The 20,436-nt window shown below is 42.5% G+C and overlaps 3 protein-coding genes across 3 annotated transcripts in view; 1 reads left to right on the top strand and 2 right to left on the bottom strand.

The window, feature by feature from the left end:
- Positions 1-2,971, bottom strand: part of LOC147013089 (von Willebrand factor A domain-containing protein 7-like) — an 81,475-nt gene extending 78,504 nt beyond the window's left edge. The window contains exon 1 of the mRNA XM_085854655.1: positions 2,613-2,971. Within this exon, the coding sequence (XP_085710781.1) occupies positions 2,613-2,883 (271 nt within the window). The 5' untranslated portion in view covers positions 2,884-2,971. The remainder of the gene's footprint in view (positions 1-2,612) is intronic.
- LOC147013088 (uncharacterized) overlaps positions 1-20,436 on the top strand; it is a 121,757-nt gene that overhangs the window by 6,706 nt on the left and 94,615 nt on the right. The gene's annotated exons all lie outside the window — the stretch shown is intronic.
- The window catches only part of LOC147013087 (von Willebrand factor A domain-containing protein 7-like), a 107,362-nt gene continuing 104,816 nt past the window's right edge, over positions 17,891-20,436 (bottom strand). The window contains exon 18 of the mRNA XM_085854654.1: positions 17,891-19,690. Within this exon, the coding sequence (XP_085710780.1) occupies positions 19,532-19,690 (159 nt within the window). The 3' untranslated portion in view covers positions 17,891-19,531. The remainder of the gene's footprint in view (positions 19,691-20,436) is intronic.

Below are 20,436 nucleotides of genomic sequence, written 5' to 3'. Positions count from 1 at the left end.
AGGCATGATGGGCTGAATGGCCTCCACCAGTCTGATTTCCTTGTGTTTCCTTGTGTAACCACCAGGTCCGATATAAAACCCGACGGGAGCACTTGTAACCACCTACTATATCGACGCAAAGGGCGGCAGGCATGCATGCTCCAACATGCAGCGCCCTCGGTCAGCTCACCCTGTACCGGACTCAAATCGATAACGATATGGGGAAGGAAGCCTTGCCAAATTAAATCCTACACCGTCAGTCACTGATGGCTCCCCCAAACACATTCCTTCGACCCCTCACCACCCAGACTAATCGTGCCCTCGCGCACCTTTCAATCCCTCACTCGTTACTCCCCAAAAAAATTTCTTGCCACGTTTCTTGAGAAGTGACAAGCAAACAGAACCAAATACAATCAGTGTGACCACTCCTCATTTTCATAAATGCCAAGGTGAGCCAATGAAAAAAAGCCAGGAATTCACAAGGTTTCGGAAAAACGATGATAATAGAAAACCAAGAGGCCAAGGTGAACAACGAATGGCCAAGATCTTGTGAAAAAAGCCAAGGAGTGGTCACACTGGATACAATACCCTCTCCTCTGGCAAGGGTAACTAGAACGGCACTCGCTCGAGCATGTACCTCTCTTACATCTTGAATAGTTTACGTTTTGTATCCCACTCCTTGATAGGCGCATGAATCCTAACCTAAAATACAATGGGCTTGTTCCTGTCACCTACCCAACTCATCCACCAAGTTTTGTTATAACTCGTTCACAACGTTTTAAAACATCATGCTATAATCTGCATCTCTTCATGGCAAAGAATGACTTTAAAAATGCTCAAATCTGGATGCGGATCCGGATCTTCATCAAAATCGAACCAATTATTCCTTGTTACAGACCCAAGTTTCGTCCGAATCCGTCCACAACTTTTTGAGATATCATGCTCACAGACAAACAAAGAGACAAACAGATAGACGGGGATGAAAACATAACCTCCTTCACCTTTGTTGGCAGAGGGAATTAAATCCACTTCAGTTAATTCCTGCTTAGGAAGCTTTTGGTGTCAAAAAAACCCCACAAAATTTCTATCTTTTGGTGGTACATTTACAACTCGGCAAATCATGTGGTTGTTACTTACGAAATCTAAAGATTTCGTAAGTATATTGATGACTTCCGTTTCTGTTTGTTTGTTTGTTTGTAGGCACGATAACTCGAGAACGGAAGAAGCTACCAATGTCAAATTACACCACGTGATTCAGAAGGGTGATGGTTAGTGCTGATTAGATTTTGGTCAAAATCGGTCAAAGGTCAAGGTCACAGTGAGGTCAAACATTCGATTTTTGATGGTTTGGAACAGAATCATCGTAGAAACTTCTGGTTTGCGTCTCTACCTTCTCTCGAGACAGCTTTTATTAGACAAGGTCAGAGGTCAAGTTGACGATTTCGTAAGTACCAGTCTATGACTGCTTGTGTATTTTTTTTGCCTGCCTGGCAGTCAAGCAAAATTGAAAGTCATTCCAAACAGGAAACTTACTGTTTTTAAGGATGTTACAAAGGACACAAACAACAGGAAAAAAGAGCTAATGTTACATGTTAGATAGGGTGGTGTAAATAGACGCTGCAGAAAATGGCAGTAAATCCAGAATTTATTTATTTATTGGTTCACGAGTCAGTAAGTGACCACGATATTCGTTATGGGTGTGTCTGTCTGTCTGTCTGTCCCGAGCATAGCTCCGTGGGTTTTTATCCGATCCTGATAAAATTTGGGTGGGAGGTTTATATCATGATCTAGTTGTGTTTTCCTGAGAATGGGCTTGCTGCACCCATTATGGGCGGAGCCACGCCCAAAAAACTTGTTTTTAGGGGGTAGCCGGTTTCAAGTTACATCTTCTCCGAGGGGGTTTGTCAAATCTGGCAGGGGTTTCAGTATTCAGGCACCTGTATAGCCCCACGGAGCTCGATTTTTTTTATTTATTTTTTATTTTTTTCATTTTCATCCCAAGGTCAAGGTCACAAGGTCACGAACTTAGAAAATGTCAAAAAAATCAATAAATTGGGCATCGAGCTCCTAGAGTTTTCAACTGTTTCGAATGAAAGTTGGTATGCAAGTTGTGCTCTTCGAGTACTACAACTTTCATCATTTACGTTTTTCCGGATTCCCGCCAGTTTGCCCGTGGCGTCCCCTCGAAGGTCAAAAAATAAAAAAGGCGAACCGTGTACATTGCTCGTGAACCATCGCCATCTCCAGACTTGTACAACTTTTACAATCTTTAACTTTAATTATACACTTGAACACTGTAGTATGCAAATTGTCTGTCATAATACTTCCAAGAACCTCCAGTTTTGCAGTACTTCAATTTAAATAAAGCTTCAATGGGATTGCTGCTGTCCTACTTCAATAGTACTGAACTATTGGATTTATTTTTGACGATCGTTAAAATCATTAATTTATGAAAAATGAAGTGGAATTGAAGAACTATGCACGGGGTATCGTGTTGTATGAACACTCTAGGTTTTATCTTGAACTGGTGACATGACCGGTGTAACTGGTGTGACAAGTGTCCCCCCAACAGCACCCCGAAAAGAAAACAAATGAAAAGTTATAATGAAAGCAGAAACTATTTTGGAACTCACCGCGGTAGTACGCTTGGAAGAGGGATGCCGGTGTTAGTGGAGAGAGGTTTTCCAATTGTCCTGGAGTGAAGGGACTATGACTGGGTAGGGGATGTCTTTCCATAAAAATTGCCACGGCTCGAAGAACGCCCTGCTCGGTAATTTCTTCATCCGTGAATTGGGCCTCCATTCCACCGAGGGACTCGCGGTTCGGGTAGAAAGGAGCACATGGGGGGACCATCAGGGACGTGAACCCGAGCAGCAGGAACATGATCTGTGGATGGAGAACCATCGCTGCACACCAGGTGAACTCCGTGAGGACAACAACATGCAAACACAGAGAAGATGAAATGTGCACTCCCTTATGTACCTGCTTGCCAATTTATTTGGCCCACGGTTCATCAACCACCCACACCCTGTATCTCCACTCTCTTTTCACAGAAACATTATGCACTCCCTCTTTTATTTCCTGCCAAACCCAAAATTATTATTGGGTTGGCTTAGTTGAGTTGAGCTTATCCTGTACATTCAACTCCCCAGCTTAGTTGAGTACATTCGGAACACGCTTAATGTTTGAGACAAAGTTTGCCTGGAATTTCATTAGTCAGTGGGCAGTGCAGGTAAAGAGCTGCTCTTTATCCCTTATGTATTTAAAAACGAAAAACTACAGGCAATGGTGGGAGGAGGTACGGAAAAGATTTGGTAGGAATGAGACCAGGGAGAAGTTTTTGATCCCGTAGGATGTAGGTGATGAAATTATTAAACGTAATTATGGACTCGTTATTCTGCAGAAATTATCAGCGATGAAGAGTCGTGTCGTTCTGAAGGAGCGGGAGTGAGGGATATTGAAGGAAGGTTAAGTGACAGCGTGCTGTTAGAAGAAAGATGTTGGTTGTGGTACACGTAGGAGAAAATGATATTGGGAAAAGTTATTCGGGGAATTTAAAATGTACATGAATAAAAAAACATTAAAAAAAAAAGTAAAAACAGAGAGGGATGAAATCTCAAAACACTAACCGACCAAACAAGGTAGGAATGACACCACATTACAACGCCAGAATACGACACCACAATCCTCTTATGGATTACCATCACAGCATCTTTTGACATTTTACTTTTGTCGTGGGATTGTGATGGAATAACGTCTAAAGATATCGTGATTCAAAACCATAAGAGGATTGTGGTGTCATAATGTGGCATCGTAATGTGGTGTCATTCCCACCTTGTTTGGTTGTTTTTTTGAGATTTCATCCCTTTATAGGTTTACAATTTTTTAAAATGTTTTTTTCTTGTTTCTGCAATTTTTAAAAGTAATAAAATGCTTAATGTCTTATATATTTTATTATTTTGTCAGATTAAATCCATCTACTGCATGTTATTAAACTGTTTTAATGATTATTTCAGTTGATTTGGGGGATGGTTTGAACATGTATTGCTTTTGGAATGGTACTGTCCATCCACCCCCTCCCCCCCCCCCGCAACGATCCTGGCCTGGTTGAGTCCATATTTACTTTGGATTTCTTTTCCTAATAAAACAATTCATGTTTTATATATTTTTTTAATTATAGGTTGCATGCATTAGCCCAGAGACAAATTAACTTCTTCACGTTGGAATTGCCATCATGGCTTCAGCAGTTATCAAGTTAGGTGGGACTACAGTTTTACATTGTTTTGAGATAGTCCATGGGCCAGACCAAAATTTGGTACCACCCAGATGGACAAAGGCTCATAGTGTTTTTCTGATAGATCTATGTCTGTAGTGATGGATTTAAGGATGATAACCTTTTCTATGGTAGTTTTTTCATAGTAATCATCCCTTGAACTTGATGCATGTTCGGATTCGGAGCCAATAGTTTGGGGTAGGGGAAATTAAAATGATCACTACTGGAAAAATCATCCTATCAGAGCAAGTAACCACTCAAAATGTGTGTCCTGGGATCCTCTACAGACTGAAAATAAATATTTTCCGATGTCGGTCAGCAGAAGTCAAAAGGTCACCAATTTTTGGGCTTGCCCAAAATCTGGAATACAGTCATAAATGGCCTTACAGAGGGTATGAACAGACCTTAATTGCCACTTTTACACCTAGAATTGTTTTATTAGATGTCCTGCTATGATTTTAACCCACCAATGTTCAAGGATATTGCATAATGTCCATCCTGTACTAAACGAAAGACAACTTGTGTAAAAAAACGGCTTAAAAATGGCTGTTCTCAGGCAAGAAAATGGAAAATGTCCATAGCGTTGCAGCCAATCAACCTAAAGTAGTGAATGACCCCTTAAAATATTTGTATCAGAGGACTCTACAAGGCCCATTGCGAATTTTGACCTTTAAGGTCAAATTTTCAAGGTCAAAGGTCAAATGAGTGCAAATTTTAAAGAGTTTCGTAATGCAAATATCTATCAAGTACAAAGTTAAAAACCATGTATGTCACACTAATACTTCACTTTTAATCATCAAATTAATAGGAAAATATTAAGAAAAGCCAAGAGAAAACCATCAATAACGCCTTAACGGTTAAGGCATAAATGTTCAGAATATAATCGGAATACTTGCTGGAGTTCACCACCTTTAAAGTACTTTTTCATGGTTATTAACAAAGTATAATTTTTGTTTGTGGACCTGAAATCTTTAACACCTTGGCATGGGAACATACTAGTATGTATCAATTTACATTAACCCCCCGCCCCCCGTTGAAAATGGGAGTGACTGTACCATGACGTGAAGTACTTATTCGTGTTTTCTTGAACAAAGCATAATTTTAGTGTGTGGGTGGACGTGAAACTTGCTATATGTACACCATGGCATGGAAACCTACTAGTGTTACGATTGTATCAATTTACATTCATTCATCGCCCCACTCCCCCCCCCCCACCTTCAACAGGGACAATTTTTGCATGCAATGGGCGGTATCAACTTCTTCAAGTTTTGAATAAGTTTTACCATGACCAAAACGATTCAATGTGTGTATCAACTCAACATTACCAGTTAAAGATTTGATGGCATATTGTAGGAGTACATGCTTTGGTGGCTTCTCAAGCCCATTTATGACTGCATACACTAGATCTTGGCTGAATGAGGTGGTCAATCTTTGCATCCGTTCTGAAGGACATGAACAGTTCCTTTCACCGGTCAACAATGTAAGGTAAAATTGAACCAATACCTCTGGAGTTCTGGAGATACTTGTATCAGGAGACCAGGCTTTGCTAATCTCCTGGGATTTGATAGCTTGGTGCAATGCAAGAGCAGCCTGAGGAACAAGGCTATCATCAGAATTTGATTTGACCATTTCTAGCTCCTTTCTTACAGCCTGGTAATCTTTGACAAGGCTATCAACTGTAAGCGAGGTGGGGAAAACAAGAAGAGCACCATTGTCTTCATTAACAAAGTGCAATGTATCATTAAACTCCATCTCTAGCATGCGACGAATATGTTTTTTCGTTGACAGCTCAATAGTAAACCCAAGGTTCCCTCGACTTTCAGTTAATTTACATGTCAACTGCACCATTAGTGGAGCAACTTAGCATAACAATTGTGCATTTTGTGAGGAAAGCACCAAATTTGGCACACGAGTAGCCTATCATATTGTTACGGATTCGTGCCCGCCGGCGTGCTGACGGCCACGTAACTCGAATCGCGGCACGTCGCCCACCGGACGGACAATCCAGTCGTGACCCTCTCGGACTAACGCCGGGAACCAGTCACGGGTGGACCTTTCGGTCTCACCGCGATCGAGCCAATCAGCCCCCGCGTGGGATAGGGTTGCTCGCCAAATTCGACCTACCTAAGTACCCACACGGAGGGTAGACCGGGCGATCGCACCTCGCCGCAGGTCGACTTCGGACACGGGCCACTTAAGCGACCCGTTCCGTACTATCGGGATAACCGAGCGGTGTTATTCGTCGACCTCGACGGTTCGATTAATTATCGGGCGTATTCAGCCCACTACCAACCCTTTACGTGAAGCAAGATGAGGATTCAATGAAAGAAATGACGAAGCGAAGCGGGAAACAGTTCAACACAAAGCACATTTATTCGCGACGAACGGAAAGCACACATATTCAATTCCACCAAAAGCACATAGAAAAGAAAAACACAATGCAATTTACACAAAAAGCAAATGCGACAATGCAGATCTAATACCGATTACGCGAGCACACGGCAACATTTATACAATTTTACTTCACAGACGGCGCCGACAACACATACCCAAAACCAAGGAAAAGAATAGAGAACCCTCAAGGATGAGGCGGGCCTGAGGCCGAGACCGGGTCGGGCCTACCCGTCTGGTGATGAGACGCGGAGCGGCGATGGTGCCTCAACTCCGCGGGCCTCGCGGGCAGTGTCTGGTAGGGGGTGGGAAAGGGGCCCCCTTGGTCGCACTATCTCAGCGCGGGGGGAAACAGGAGGGGGTTGCTGATGCTCGGGGTATAGAGGATTCCTACTCTGCCTCGAGTCCCGCGACGAGCGTCTCCACCTCGCCAGGTCGCGCTGTCGGCCTCCCTGGGGTGCAGCTCCCTGCACGACGCGAGCACCCCCTCGTCTGCCCTCGCCGCCTCTCCACAGCTCCGTCCCCTCCGCTCCGACTCCAACGCCAACGCACACGACGACGACCAGCTCCTTCTTGCTCCTTCTTCCCAACTCCACCGCCCACGAAGTCTTAACTCTCTATTCTTTGACTGACGAACGCGGTCGCTTATATAAGCCCCGTGGCTTCGCTCTCTCATCTTTGACCCCCTGCCTTCGACCTTTCACCTCGCTCCCCATTGGCCCGAGAAAAAGTGGGCGTGAATGCTTTTTGATCCATAAATTTGCATACAGCGATCGCCCTCCAACGCCCTGGAGGCGGGGCCAAATCGCCCCTCGCTCACCGATTGGACGGAACAAAAGTGGGCGTGTGTCGTTTTTGATCCGTTTTTGAAGTGGAAAATCCGTGGTTTTGTACACGCTGTTCGGCGCGCGCCCTGCACGAGTCCAACACCGGTACCCACAAGCGGCGCAAGAACGGTGGCGATGCGACGGTTGCGAGGTGTGACGTGAAGCGGCGCCGCGGTGGGTGGTTGATGTTGTGGTTGGTGGTGGTTACAATGGCGGTTGGTCCAAAATAAAGATAGTAAAAGAAAAACGGCTATCCTGAAGAGTCGCAGCACGCATGAATAACATGTATTCCCTCTAGACAACGGGTTTGGGCCTAACTACACATATACTTACCGAGATATCTCACCTAAGGGACCTGAATGGTGGTTTGCGAATTTGGTAACCACAACAATATTATGAACAGATTTGGATATTGGGCCATCTCAAAATTTTTGATGGCAGTGGAAAATGGCTGCCACAACCATCAGCGGCTGAATTTGAGATGATCCAATATCCAAATCTGTTCATAATATGTTAGGCTACTAGTGTGCCAAATTTGGTGCTTTCCTCACAAAATGCACAATTGATATGCTAAGTTGCCCCACCAGTGGGGCAACTTAGCTAAATATAGCATAACAATTGTGCATTTTGTGAGGAAAGCACCAAATTTGGCACACTAGTCGCCGATCCCTGTGTTTTTTATCCCTGTGTCGTAAGAGGCGACCAGGGTTGCGCCAGGAAGGGCATCTGGCGTAAAACATGTGCCAAATCACTATGCGGATCATGCGGATGATCCGCTGTGGCGACCCCGAAAGGGAGCAGCCAGAAGAAGAAGAAGAAGAAGAAGAAGAAGAAGAAGAAGAAGAAGAAGAAGAGGTTTTGGAAGGGAGATGTGTTGTGAGTTTGAATGTTCAAGTTTTCTTTAATCCCTTCATCTATCAATCCATCTTTTGACCCTTCTTTAACTCCAACTACCCATCAATCACCAGTCCCTTCCTTTTTGCTGTCCAAACCACGTAACTCTTCACGATCTTGCTCTTTGCCATTCAAACCTCCCTGACCCCCCCCTCCTTTTCCATTCCACATCTGAAACCATCCCCCTCCCACACACATCATGAACTACCCCCATTACTTCAACACAATGGAACAGAATTACTTGTTGACTTGTACAAACGATTCTTAATCGGGTGCTTGCATACCATGGAAAATAAATAGGCTTGTTCTTTTCATTCCTGCAAAAAAAACAACAACATTTGGACACAATGGAGGCAATCATTAGCCCAACAGTGGTCCCTCCATTCTTTTTATTTCTCACAAAACAACATATTTTAAGCTGAAGGATAATTAACACTGCAGTTGTTTGCTGCAGCTGATGTCATCGTGCACATGCATTGAAGCTGACATCATCGTGTGTTCCACGGACAACAACAAGAACAATCGCACCCCTTCTCGGTGGTTGTTAAAAGGCAGATCAGTATGACCTCTGGGGAGAGAAGATGTGAAATGAGTGAATCAAGTCGGTTGTGAGAACAAATGGGTTTTAACCTCCATGGGGAGTGGATGTCCATGGAGAGACTCTGAACAAGAGACATTCAAGCAGCCATTATATGTGGATCGGCAAGCGCTCTTGTGCACCACACATCTCGATCCATCATGCGTCTTGATCTGCCAAGCGTTCAATACTCCACTCGCCCTGTCTGCCAGGAAGTTTTGTTTTGTAGTGCTCCAATCCACAACACTTCACCTGCCAGGAGTGGTCTCGACACGTCGTATCTGCCAGGAGGGCTCTCGACACGTCGTATCTGCCAGGAGTGGTCTCGACACATCGTATGTGCCAGGAGTGGTCTCAAAATGTCTTATCTGCCAGGAGTGGTCTCAACTCCACTCTTGACTAGTCTCATGTGCTGTGACTTTGAATTGTCTCACTCTCATCCATAAAGCTCTCCTTACCATGAGTCCTTTGGTCAAGTCTGTGCTTACTACTGCCTGTTTGGACCGTGAGAGCCACCACGGGGAAGCTTGCACACTGCATGCCGCACGAGTCTGCATGCAGTACGAGTTTGCATGCTACACACTGTGCAAGTCTACATGCGGCACGAGCTTGGAAGCCACATGCTGCATAAGTTTGCATGCAGTACGAGCTTGTACGCTGCATGTCACACAACTCTGCATGCAGTACAAGCTTGCACGCTGCATGTCGTGCAAGTCTGCACTCGGTATAAGCTTGCATGCTGCTTGTTGCATGAGTCTGCATGCGGTATGGCCTTGTACACTACATGCTTCTTGAGTCTGCATGTGGTACAAGCTTGCACCCTGCATGTTTCATGAGTCTGCATGCAGTATGAGCTTACACACATCTGTGTAGGGTGAGGAGGAGCCATACTCATGCTCTGCACTGTACTCTATCTACTTCCTCTCTTCATGGTCACGTCCCCGTATTTCGTATAAATAAGAATTTATAACTGAGCTCCAAAAGCGTTAAGAATAATTACTGTACTCTTGTGCCTTTTCATTGGGATTTCTATCTATTATAAATACATGCTCATGATTGCTATCATAATTATCTGCCATTGCTGATTGAATAATCCTTGTTGTGCTTGTTGAATAAATGTGTTGAACGAAAAAACGTTTCCGGCTTGCTCGCTTTTGTCCTTTCCTCCATTGGTCTAACATCGTGTGTAAGTTTAATTAGACGGGAAGTTTTGCCCCACTGATTGACTCCGTGATTAACCAACAGTCATCCACGGTTCGCTTGGCCGTACACGATAAATAGACAGGTGGCTATTGAGGGCATGACCCTAAATTCGGGTTGCAGTGCCGATGGTAAGGTAACGCGTAATCAAAGGAGCGAAAACCCTGTTCAGCTCGGCAGTTCTAATCAGCGGTCAGGGTTGCTCAGCCGCCCATCACAATGCAGAGTTATCTGTGGCCAACGGCCTCAGGACCAGAGGTCAGATAGCAGTCCAATGAGTTCCCTCGTGATAACCACAGACCCTGTGTCCATAATTATCATTGTATCAATAACAAACAGTCTTGCAGCCAAACTGTGATTTTAAGCTGAACCTTGCACTGGAGTCTTGCCAATGTTTTTTTGTGGTTTACACAACTATAAGATATACATATTCAGAATCTGCATGATGCAAGTGTGGCACTCTTGGGGTGGGGGGGGGGGGAATTTGAAATATTCAACCTTCAAGTGGATGAATACATCAATGGCGAATTATGGCATACATGTATTACAATGGATCAAGTTTCTCTGCTGCACAGAATTCCCGATATGATTCCAATAAAACAGCTGCACTACCACCAGCCACATCATTAATATGTGTGAATACAGTCATAAAACTTGTCATCGTCTCTGTTATTGCAAAGTTTCTTTTCCAGATTTAATCATTTCTTCAGATCAGTTCCGTAAAAAGGAAAGTTTTTCTTTTGAAAATGCAGCTCGGTTTTCACCGAAATTTGGTGCCAACTCGTTTATAGTTACGGGCAGTAAATCAACCAAACCAAGTGCAATATTGACAAGCGTTCTATCATTTTGCCGAAGTCAGAAAACTTACTGTCATAATATGTGTTATAAACACAAGACGATGGAAAATTTAGGCTGACAGAAAAATCTTTCCAAAAACGATAGTTTTTTTCTATTTCACACAAATAACATGGAATGTGGCACCAATAAATCATTTATTACCTCCGCCACACGAAGGTGTGCTGAGCTGATGTTCTCACCCCTGTTTGTTGGGTAGTCTATGTAGTCGAAAAAAAAATTTTGCGATTTCTTTTTTTCTACCCTTATTATCAGTATTTCCGTCGATATGTTGGGTAGTCGATTGAGTGGAAAAAAAAAAATTCGAATTTTTTTTTTGATCTACCCTTATTTCTACTACATAGATGGCAGTCCTTCTGTCTGTCTGTCTGTCTGTTTTTGTTTGTAACCAATAAGCTCCTTGACCAGTGAACCGATGTTGATGAAACTTTACACACATATAGACCTAACATTCAGCTCCAGGATGCGCTAAGTGGCTTTCCATAAAAATTCCTGGAGGGTGGTTTAACGTGATGTTATTTTTGAATAGTGCGCCCGGCGTATTAATCGTAACAAAAGGCTTCATGGTTAAAAACGCTATCGTTTCATGTGTTCGGAAATCTACCTATTTGCTCTTTTACATGTCCATCTGCCCCGCATAACGGGTATGTGTTAATCTATTCGTTATTCGGTTTAACTGTAAATATCCCATGGCAACCTTTTCGTCGCTTAACTGCTGATAAATGTTTAACCTATTTGTTCTATGTGTAGCATTTGCCATTTTTGTTAACTTTTTTTGGGAACCATCCATTTAGCATAGAATAAGTTAATTGAGGTGACTGTATCGATTTGTTCTTTTGTGTTTTTTTTTTCAGGTGTGTTTGGGATGGTTTCATTGAATTTTTCAGTGAGTGTCTCAGTTTAAAAGGTGGCTAGCTGATGAAGGGAAGTATAGGAAGTGCTCCAAGAACAAGATATTTCAACCAAGAAGCACTAAGTGTTTTTCATATTAAACTTTAAAACCTAACCATTCACTGCACCGCTATATTTACCAGTTGCGACGACAATGATTGCTCCCTCGGCGTCACCCCATAAAAGAAGACTTCCTAATTTTCTCCATACAACTAATGCCTCAGTCTAACTAGCGTGAGGAAAATAGGCACTTAGTCTTACCAGCAAATTTCCCGGGTATTACCGGGTACTTCAGCTAGTTATCAGTATTTCCGTCGATATGTTTGTCTGTCTGTTGGGTAGCCGATCCAGTCTAAAAAAAAAAAAAAAAATTTTGATCTACCCTTATTAACCTCCGCCATCGTCAAAGATGGATGGAGGTTACTGTTTTCACCCCTTTCTGTTTGTTTGTTTGTTTGTAAACAGTATTATGGAAAAACTCCTCGACGGATTTCGACGAAACTTGGTGGGGGGGGGGTTAGGTATGGTCCAAGAATCATGCCATGAAATTTTGGACTTGATACCCCCCCCCCAAAAAAAGTTGTTAGAGAATTTTTTTTTTTTGCATTTCTCCATGTTTTAAGTGGTTTCAACCCCCCCCCCAATTTTTTTTACCCCCTCCCCCCAAAAAATAGAGAATTTTTTTTGCATTTCTACATGTTTTAAGTGATTTCCAACCCCCCCAAAAAAATTGTCACCCCCCCAAAAAAAATTGTTATAGAAAGAAATTTTTTTTTTGCATTTCTACATGTTTTAAGTGATTTCCAACCCCCCCAAAAAATTGTTACCCCATACCCCAAAAAAATTGTTAGAGAAAGTTTTTTTTTTTTTTTGCATTTCTACATATTTTAAGTGATTTCCAACCCCCCCAAAAATTGCTTGAGTAAAAATTTTTTTTTTTGCATTTTTACATGTTTTAAGTGATTTCCAACCCCCCAAAAAAATTGTTAGAGAAAAAAAAATTTTGCAACTTTTTTTTTCAACAAAATTTCGATTATTATTTATTTATTTATTTTTTGCATTTTTACATGTTTTAAGTGATTTCCAACGCCCCCTCCCACCCCCCCAAAATGTTGGAGAAAAGAACTATAACTCTGTCAGCACTGTTGACATCATATTTAATGAATAAGATGCAAGGTTCACTTGAGTGACCCAGCAGTATTGGCGGCGGAGGTTTTGCACTCTCCCGAGTGCTCCCCCTCTAGTTGTCAGTATTTCCGTCGATATGTTTGTCTGTCTGTCTGTCTGTTGGGCAGTCGATCTCGTCGAAAAAAAAAAAAATTTCAAAAAAATTTTTTGAAATATGTTCTACCCTTATTATCAGTATTTCCGTCGATATGTCTGTCTGTTGGGTAGTCAATCCAGTCGAAAAAAATTTTTTTTTTTCAAATTTTGAAATTTGTTCCACCCTTATTATCAGTTTTTTCCGTCGATATGTCTGTCTGTTGAGTAGTCGATCGTCGAAAAAAAAATTATTTTAAAAAATTTTGAAATTTGTTCCACCCTTATTATCAGTTTTTCCGTCGATACGTTTGTCTGTTGGGTAGTCGATCTAGTCGAAAATTTTTTTTTTTAAATTTGTTCTACCCTTATCAGTATTTCCGTCGATATGTTTGTCTCTCTGTTCGGTCCAGTGCTCCGTTGTTAATACAATGGCGATTTCGATGAAACTTGGTGGTAGGTTCATACCATGACCTAGTTGTGTGCAAATGAGAACCGTTGCGTTGGACCCATCCGTTGCCCAGCAACGGGACTTTGAAATTTTTGAAAAATCATAAAAAATTAATTTTTTCGAAAATCAAAAATCGGGCCACGAGCGACTGTGGGCAGTACATTCAGCCATATTGTCAAAAATTTCCAGCCGGATCCTATGAAAACTGTCGGAGAAGATAGACTTTGAATGAACCCTGGTCGAAAACAATAAAAAAACGAAGTTCGTTATATCTCAGAGACTGAGTCAGATATACATGAAACTGGTATGGTAGGTTCGTGGTATGTCCTAGTTATGTGTGAGAAAGAACTGTTGCTATGGACCCCTCCATTGCCTAGCAACGGCAGACTACCCATGTCCGCCTACCAGCTTGTTGGGTAGTCGATCCAGTCGAAAAAAAAAATTTGAAATTTGTTCTATCCCTATTAGCAGTTTTTCCGTCGATATGTTTGTCTCTCTGTTTGGTCCAGTGCTCCGTTAATACAATGGCGATTTTGTTGAAACTTGGTGGGTAGGTTCATACCATGACCTAGTTGTGTGTAAATGAGAACCGTTGCGATGGACCCATCCGTTGCCTAGCAACGGGACTTTGAAATTTTTCGATTTCGATGAAACTTGGTTGGTAGGTTCATACCATGACCTAATTGTGTGCAAATGAGAACTGTTGTTATGGACCCATCCGTTGCCTAGCAACGGGACTTTGAAATTTTTGAAAAATCATAAAAAATTAATTTTTTCAAAAATCGGGCCATGAGCGACTGTGGGCAGTAAATTCAGCCATATTGTCAAAAATTTCCAGCCGGATCCAATGAAAACTGTTGGAGAAGATAGACTTTGAATGAACCTTGGTCAAAAACAATAAAAAAAACGTAGTTCCTTTTATCTCAGAGACTATGAGTCAGATATACATGAAACTGGTAAGGTAGGTTCATGGTATGTCCTAGTTATGTGTGAGAAAGAACCGTTGCTATGGACCCCTCCGTTGCCTAGCAACGGCCTAAAAACCTCTAAATGTGGGGGTATTTTAACGAAAAAAAATCTGCAGCATTAACCCTTGAAGCTGGAATCATGAATTTTCTTGTGCTTCATCCTCAGGTCATTCCCCATCGAACGGTCCCATCGCGTCAGGTTCTTTTGGGTAGTCGACTACCCATGTCCACCTACCGGCTTGTCTGTATGTCTGTGTGTGTGCAGGATATCTCAAAAAGTTGTGAACGGATTCGGACGAAACTTGGTGGAAAGGTTAGGTGTGTGACAAGGACAAATTGATTAGATTTTGTTGAAGATGCATATCCGAATCCGGCTACTAGCATTCAGTAATTTTCTGGTGATGCTTCACCATTGAGATATGGAGCCAAAATGATGTACAGTATAGCATATTTCAAAAAGTTGTGGACGAGTTATGACAAAACTTGGGAGATGAGTTGGTTAATGCCTGGTGTTGGCTTAATGGTTGGGGGGGGGGGGCTTGGGATCCAAGCATCCTAGCATCCTGAGTTCAAATCCTGCTTGTCTGGTGAATTAATACCAGGTGGGGTTGACTCAGCCTGTCATCCTGAGGTTGGCAAAATGAGTACCAGCTTGCTGGCATGATAGAGTCATTTGAGTATCCTGTGTCGGAGTGGTGACCCATCTAGGATTGTGTCCAATAGCTCAGGAGACTGCTTTGTCAGCACTGACGCTCTGTACAGAGTATGGTCCCAATGGATGGAGTTGGTTCGGTGACAAGAATAAGCTGACTTGCATCATGCAGATTCTGAATAAGTATACCTTGTAGTTATGTAAACCACAAAAATAATACATTGGGTTGACAGACTCCAGTGCACGAGTCATCCTCTGGCTGCAGGACTAAATGTCTAACTTGACTGCACCCCCCCCCTCCTTACTCCTGAGCACATTATTAACCAACGCAGAATATCTCCTGGTCCTTTTCATGAATATTGTTCACCTGTGCCCACCTCCAAAGTAAATCATTTCTATTCCTTTCCCTCAGGGATTGCCAGCAGAACTCTGATCTTCCACATAATAATATGTTCCCTGACGAGGAACTTGGACAGAAGAGGAGACAATTTGGCCCGTCAAACCTGCGCTATTATTACCAACCGATGGTTTTGTCCTTTGTCCGTGCTCTCTCCTTTTTAAATGCTGAGAACGAATGAAGCAAGGAAGCAGCACGTACAATTTTCAAAGGTCTTTGATATGATTCGGCCGGGGTTCGAACCGCCAAGCTCCCAGATTCGGAGCAGACGCTCCAACCAACAAACCACCGACGCTGGTAAAATCATCTTCAAAGCAATTTCTCCTCTTTTCTCAAGGATGGATAAAGTCTGGAGGAGCGAGACTATGGAACAGATCAGGAGGTAACAGAACAAAAGGAACAATAAAAAGAGGGGGGAAACACGCACAACAGGGTTGATAGACAAAATAGAGGGAGATTAGGACAAATAAGGGATGAATGAATGGTGAATGAGAGGACGCACAGGGTGAAGATGGATACAGAAGCAAGTAAAAACTGGAAATTTGGAAAGAGGTGGGCTTGGGGAGGGTTAATGGGGGTAGAAAAGATCATGGTTCTGGATGGGGGAGGTGGGGGTGGGGAAAGGTTGATCAGAACTTTTCCTTCCTTTCCCTCTCCTTTTTTTCCCCTTTTATTTTACTTTATTTATATTAGTTTTCACGACATCTCTTATACTTTCTTTTCTCACTATTTTTCACTTCTCTTTCCTTGCCCTCCTGTTCTATTCCTCTCTCCTCTTCCCCATTATCTCAGTGTTATATTTTAAAAAATTTTTTTGTCAGTTTGCTTTTTTTTTTTTTGGAACACTTTTTAAAGTCGTCTGTTTATGTCTCGTGGCCTGCAAAAGTATTCATCCCCTACCAATAACACCACATTTACATGAATGACTTGTGGAGTACCCACCTTATGGGTGATCTTGTTCCAAGCATGCAACAGGTTCTTGTGACACGTACCTTTATTTGGGTGGTGTATAGGAAACTGACAGCTGCCTCAATTGCTCCCAAAAAAAAAAATTCAAAACCCTGGTTATGTGCATGAAGCAAAAATATTCCTACTGCTTTGAATTCAAACCACTTCACAGCACTGGAAAACCTGGGGACAGGAATACTGTACATACTGTAAAAGATGGGGACTTGTAATACCCTCTTCTACCTGGAGTGGCACTACACGATACACATTTACATAGACAATTTGCTTCATCCCTCCCCCTCCCTCCGAAGACAACCGGTAAAGATAAAAACACCCCCTGCTCTAATTGGGGTCATGCTGATCCGATGTAGCAAGTCTGTCTGGAAGTAATCAGGCCAGAACTGCAGGAGTCGTCGTGCGACAAAGAAGCAAACAAACAAAAACACACACACACACACACACACACACACACACACACACACACACACACACACACACACACACACACACACACACACACACACACACACACACACACACATACACATACACATACACATACACATACACATACACATACACATACACATACACATACACATACACATACACATACACATACACATACACATACACATACACATACACATACACATACACATACACATACACATACACACACACTCACTGGCCTTTGAATAACAGTGAGGATGTAGAAACAATTTTTCCAAATTAACTTTTTTCTTCATAACTGAAGAGATCAAACTAAACACTGTCATAGTTGAAGGAGGTTACATGTCAGGAATATTTGAAAAAAAACAAACATGTACAAATCAAAATTCACTGGTTGTAAAAGTATTCAGCTCTGGTGGTCAGTACTTGGTGGAATGACAGCAATGTCATTCAGCAGTACAGCAATGACTGCCATGAGTCCTTTTTGGTAGGTCTCTACCAGCTTTGTACAATGAGATGGTGAAATCTTTGCCCCTTCTTCACGTGAAAATTGCTCTAGTTCTGCCAAGTTCGATGGGGATCGTCGATGGACTGCAATCTTCAAGTCTCACCATAAATGTGGAATTGGGTTCAAGTCACGAGTTTTACTGGACCACTCAATAACATTTATTTTCTTCTTATTCAGCTACTCCAGTGTGGCTTTAGCTTTGTGCTTCGGATCATTGTCCTGTTGAAATGTGAATCTCCTACCCAGTTGAGAACCATAGCTGGACAAGTTGGCACTCCATTACAGCCGATGCTTCAAGTTCAATGATTTTGCCCAGTTGAGCTCTTCCCTTACATAGACCAATGATTGTTTTATGTACGTGAAGAATCCTTTGTACTTCCCATTTATTTTCCAATGCAGCCACAATATGACAAGGCTCATAAAGATATTTACAGGGAGTCAAGGAAATTATGACAAGATATACAAAGGTTAGAATCAACCATTACATCATCTTTCAAGCCTTGAAAATTATCACATGACAAGTCACCAAGCTACAAGGTGCTGTCACTCATCAATGGCAAAAATAAGTAAAATAGTGAGGCACAGGAACATGATGCAACATTTTTGTACACACTTTCACACCATACCATGTGACATATGATGTTAGAGCTGTCAATAAAATATTCTCCATGGGGAGTCCCTTGTATGTTTAAAGTTTCGCACTGATCGGACAAGCAGATGCAGAATTTTATTTTATTTAAGCGAAAATACGTACAGTTGATGTAGACGCAACACACACACACACACACACACACACACACACACACACACACACACACACACACACACACACACACACACACACACACACACACACACACACACACACACACACACACACACACACACACACACACACACACACACACACACACAGCAATAGCCTTGCATAGGTAGTTCTGTTCATGCAAATATAAAGATAGCTCGGTAAGTGTGAGAAAATGAGTCAATATACATTAGGTGTGGTTGTTTGGGACACACCTTTACCATTCCTGAAAAGGGTGCAAAGGATTTACTAATAAAACTCAACACATCTCCTTTAATCCCTCCCCCATCCCACTTGTGCTTCTTCCTCATTTTCAGCATGGTGGCTTAGCTTAAAGCTTCATGAATTTACAATACAAGCCTGGTGTTGGCTTAGCAGTTAGGGTGGCTGGCTTGGGATCCTAGGGTCCTGACTGAGCCCTGCCGGCTGCTGAATTAACACCAAGTGGGGTTGACAGCCTGTCATCCTTCTGAGGTTGGCAAAATCAGCACCAGTATCCTGGTAATAGGGGCACCGCATCAGTGGCATAGCCACATCCCAAACCAATGATGCAACCAGCAGCTACAAGGCTGCACACGTGTGTGTGTGTGTGTGTGTGTGTGTGTGTGTGTGTGTGTGTGTGTGTGTGTGTGTGTGTGTGTGTGTGTGTGTGTGTGTGTGTGTGTGTGTGTGTGTGTGTGTGTGTGTGTGTGTGTGTGTGTGTGCGCGCGTGTGTGTTCATAAGACATCTTTGAGGAAATTTCGAATGAAAAGTTTTTCCACAATTAATTTCATTTAACAAACTTTACTTAAGCCCTCAGAAAGTGCATCTATCGACTTGTGAATCTTTTGGATGATGTATAATTCTGTATTAATATAAATATTACGATATATAATATAAATATCTAATATCAAAACGTTTTTTTTTTTTTTTTTTTCCATTGAACATGATTTTAATTACCTCTGTTAACATTAAAATTGCTCACTTTGTACTTCGGTAACATAGTTTAAAAAGGTGAGAAAATGAAAAGCCAAGAATGAATTTTTTAGTAAATATAGAAGAAAAATAAACAGCCGGTTTGATTCAAAGAGCTCAAAAATGGTCAACCATTGTGTGTTTGATAAAGTGGTGTGAAGAGAAGAGGTGATGAGGAAAAGACAGCAATAAAATGTACTAGAAATGATGTGATTATGTCGACTTGTAATAGGGTGTTGAAATGGTTTTATAGCAGTGTGTCATGAGCATTGATATGTGGTGAAGTCACACGTGGTGATTTCCTTTTCCTGCAGCGCATGACAAGTCCTGTGATGCATGCAAGGAGAACAAAAGCAACCACCACGGAGCCACCTACAGCAATAATCATCGGTCCAGAGATTTCCTTCTGTGGTATGATATTTGGGAGGGCAAATACATGTAAATTATTCATTGCAAGAAAACAACAAAAACAAAGGAGTTAATTATGATACAAAATATAAAAATCAATGACTGAAAATAAGAGTTTCATCATGATTTGCAGTTAGCCACACAATTTAAAAGAGAAGGCACAAAGACTCAGGTCAAGTCAGGTGTGGGAGCATGCACTGGAGCAGTGCATCGCTGCGTCCACTTTCCGCCGGTACTCCAGGGGCCTCTGTCTGGCCATCCCCCAGGCAGATGCCTGGCCCATCCCCATCTCCTTGAGATGCTGATCAACCTGCTGCAACAACGAGGCACGTGGTCGGCCCATTGGCCTCCTCCACTCACGAGACTCCCTCGCTGAGAGAATCTGGTGAGCAGGATCAGCGTCAGGAAAACGAGCCACATGTCCATGCAGCCGCAGCTGACGCTCACGGTCTATGCGGGAAACAAATCTCATTTCAGTCTTTCTCAGCATCCGCTCGTTGGACACAAAGTCCGACCAGTGATAGCCAAGGATTCTCCGAAGAGACCTTGTACCAAAGGAATTAAGTCTCCGTCTCAGATCCCTGGTCAGAGTCCAAGTCTTACATCCATAGAGCAAGACTGGAAGCACCAAAGACCTGAAGACTCAGACCTTCGTCCTCCCGCACAGTTACCGGCAGTGCAACACCCCATGATCCAGTGAATCCGTAACTCCCCAGGCCTGACCCAAACGTCTGTTGACCTCTG

The sequence above is a fragment of the Eptatretus burgeri genome, chromosome 14 (genome assembly GCF_056783735.1).
Source record: "Eptatretus burgeri isolate ZD-2024b chromosome 14, Ebu_testis_v1, whole genome shotgun sequence".
NCBI classification, from domain to species: Eukaryota; Metazoa; Chordata; class Myxini; order Myxiniformes; family Myxinidae; genus Eptatretus; species Eptatretus burgeri.
This window is presented reverse-complemented; position numbering and strand designations above follow the sequence as displayed.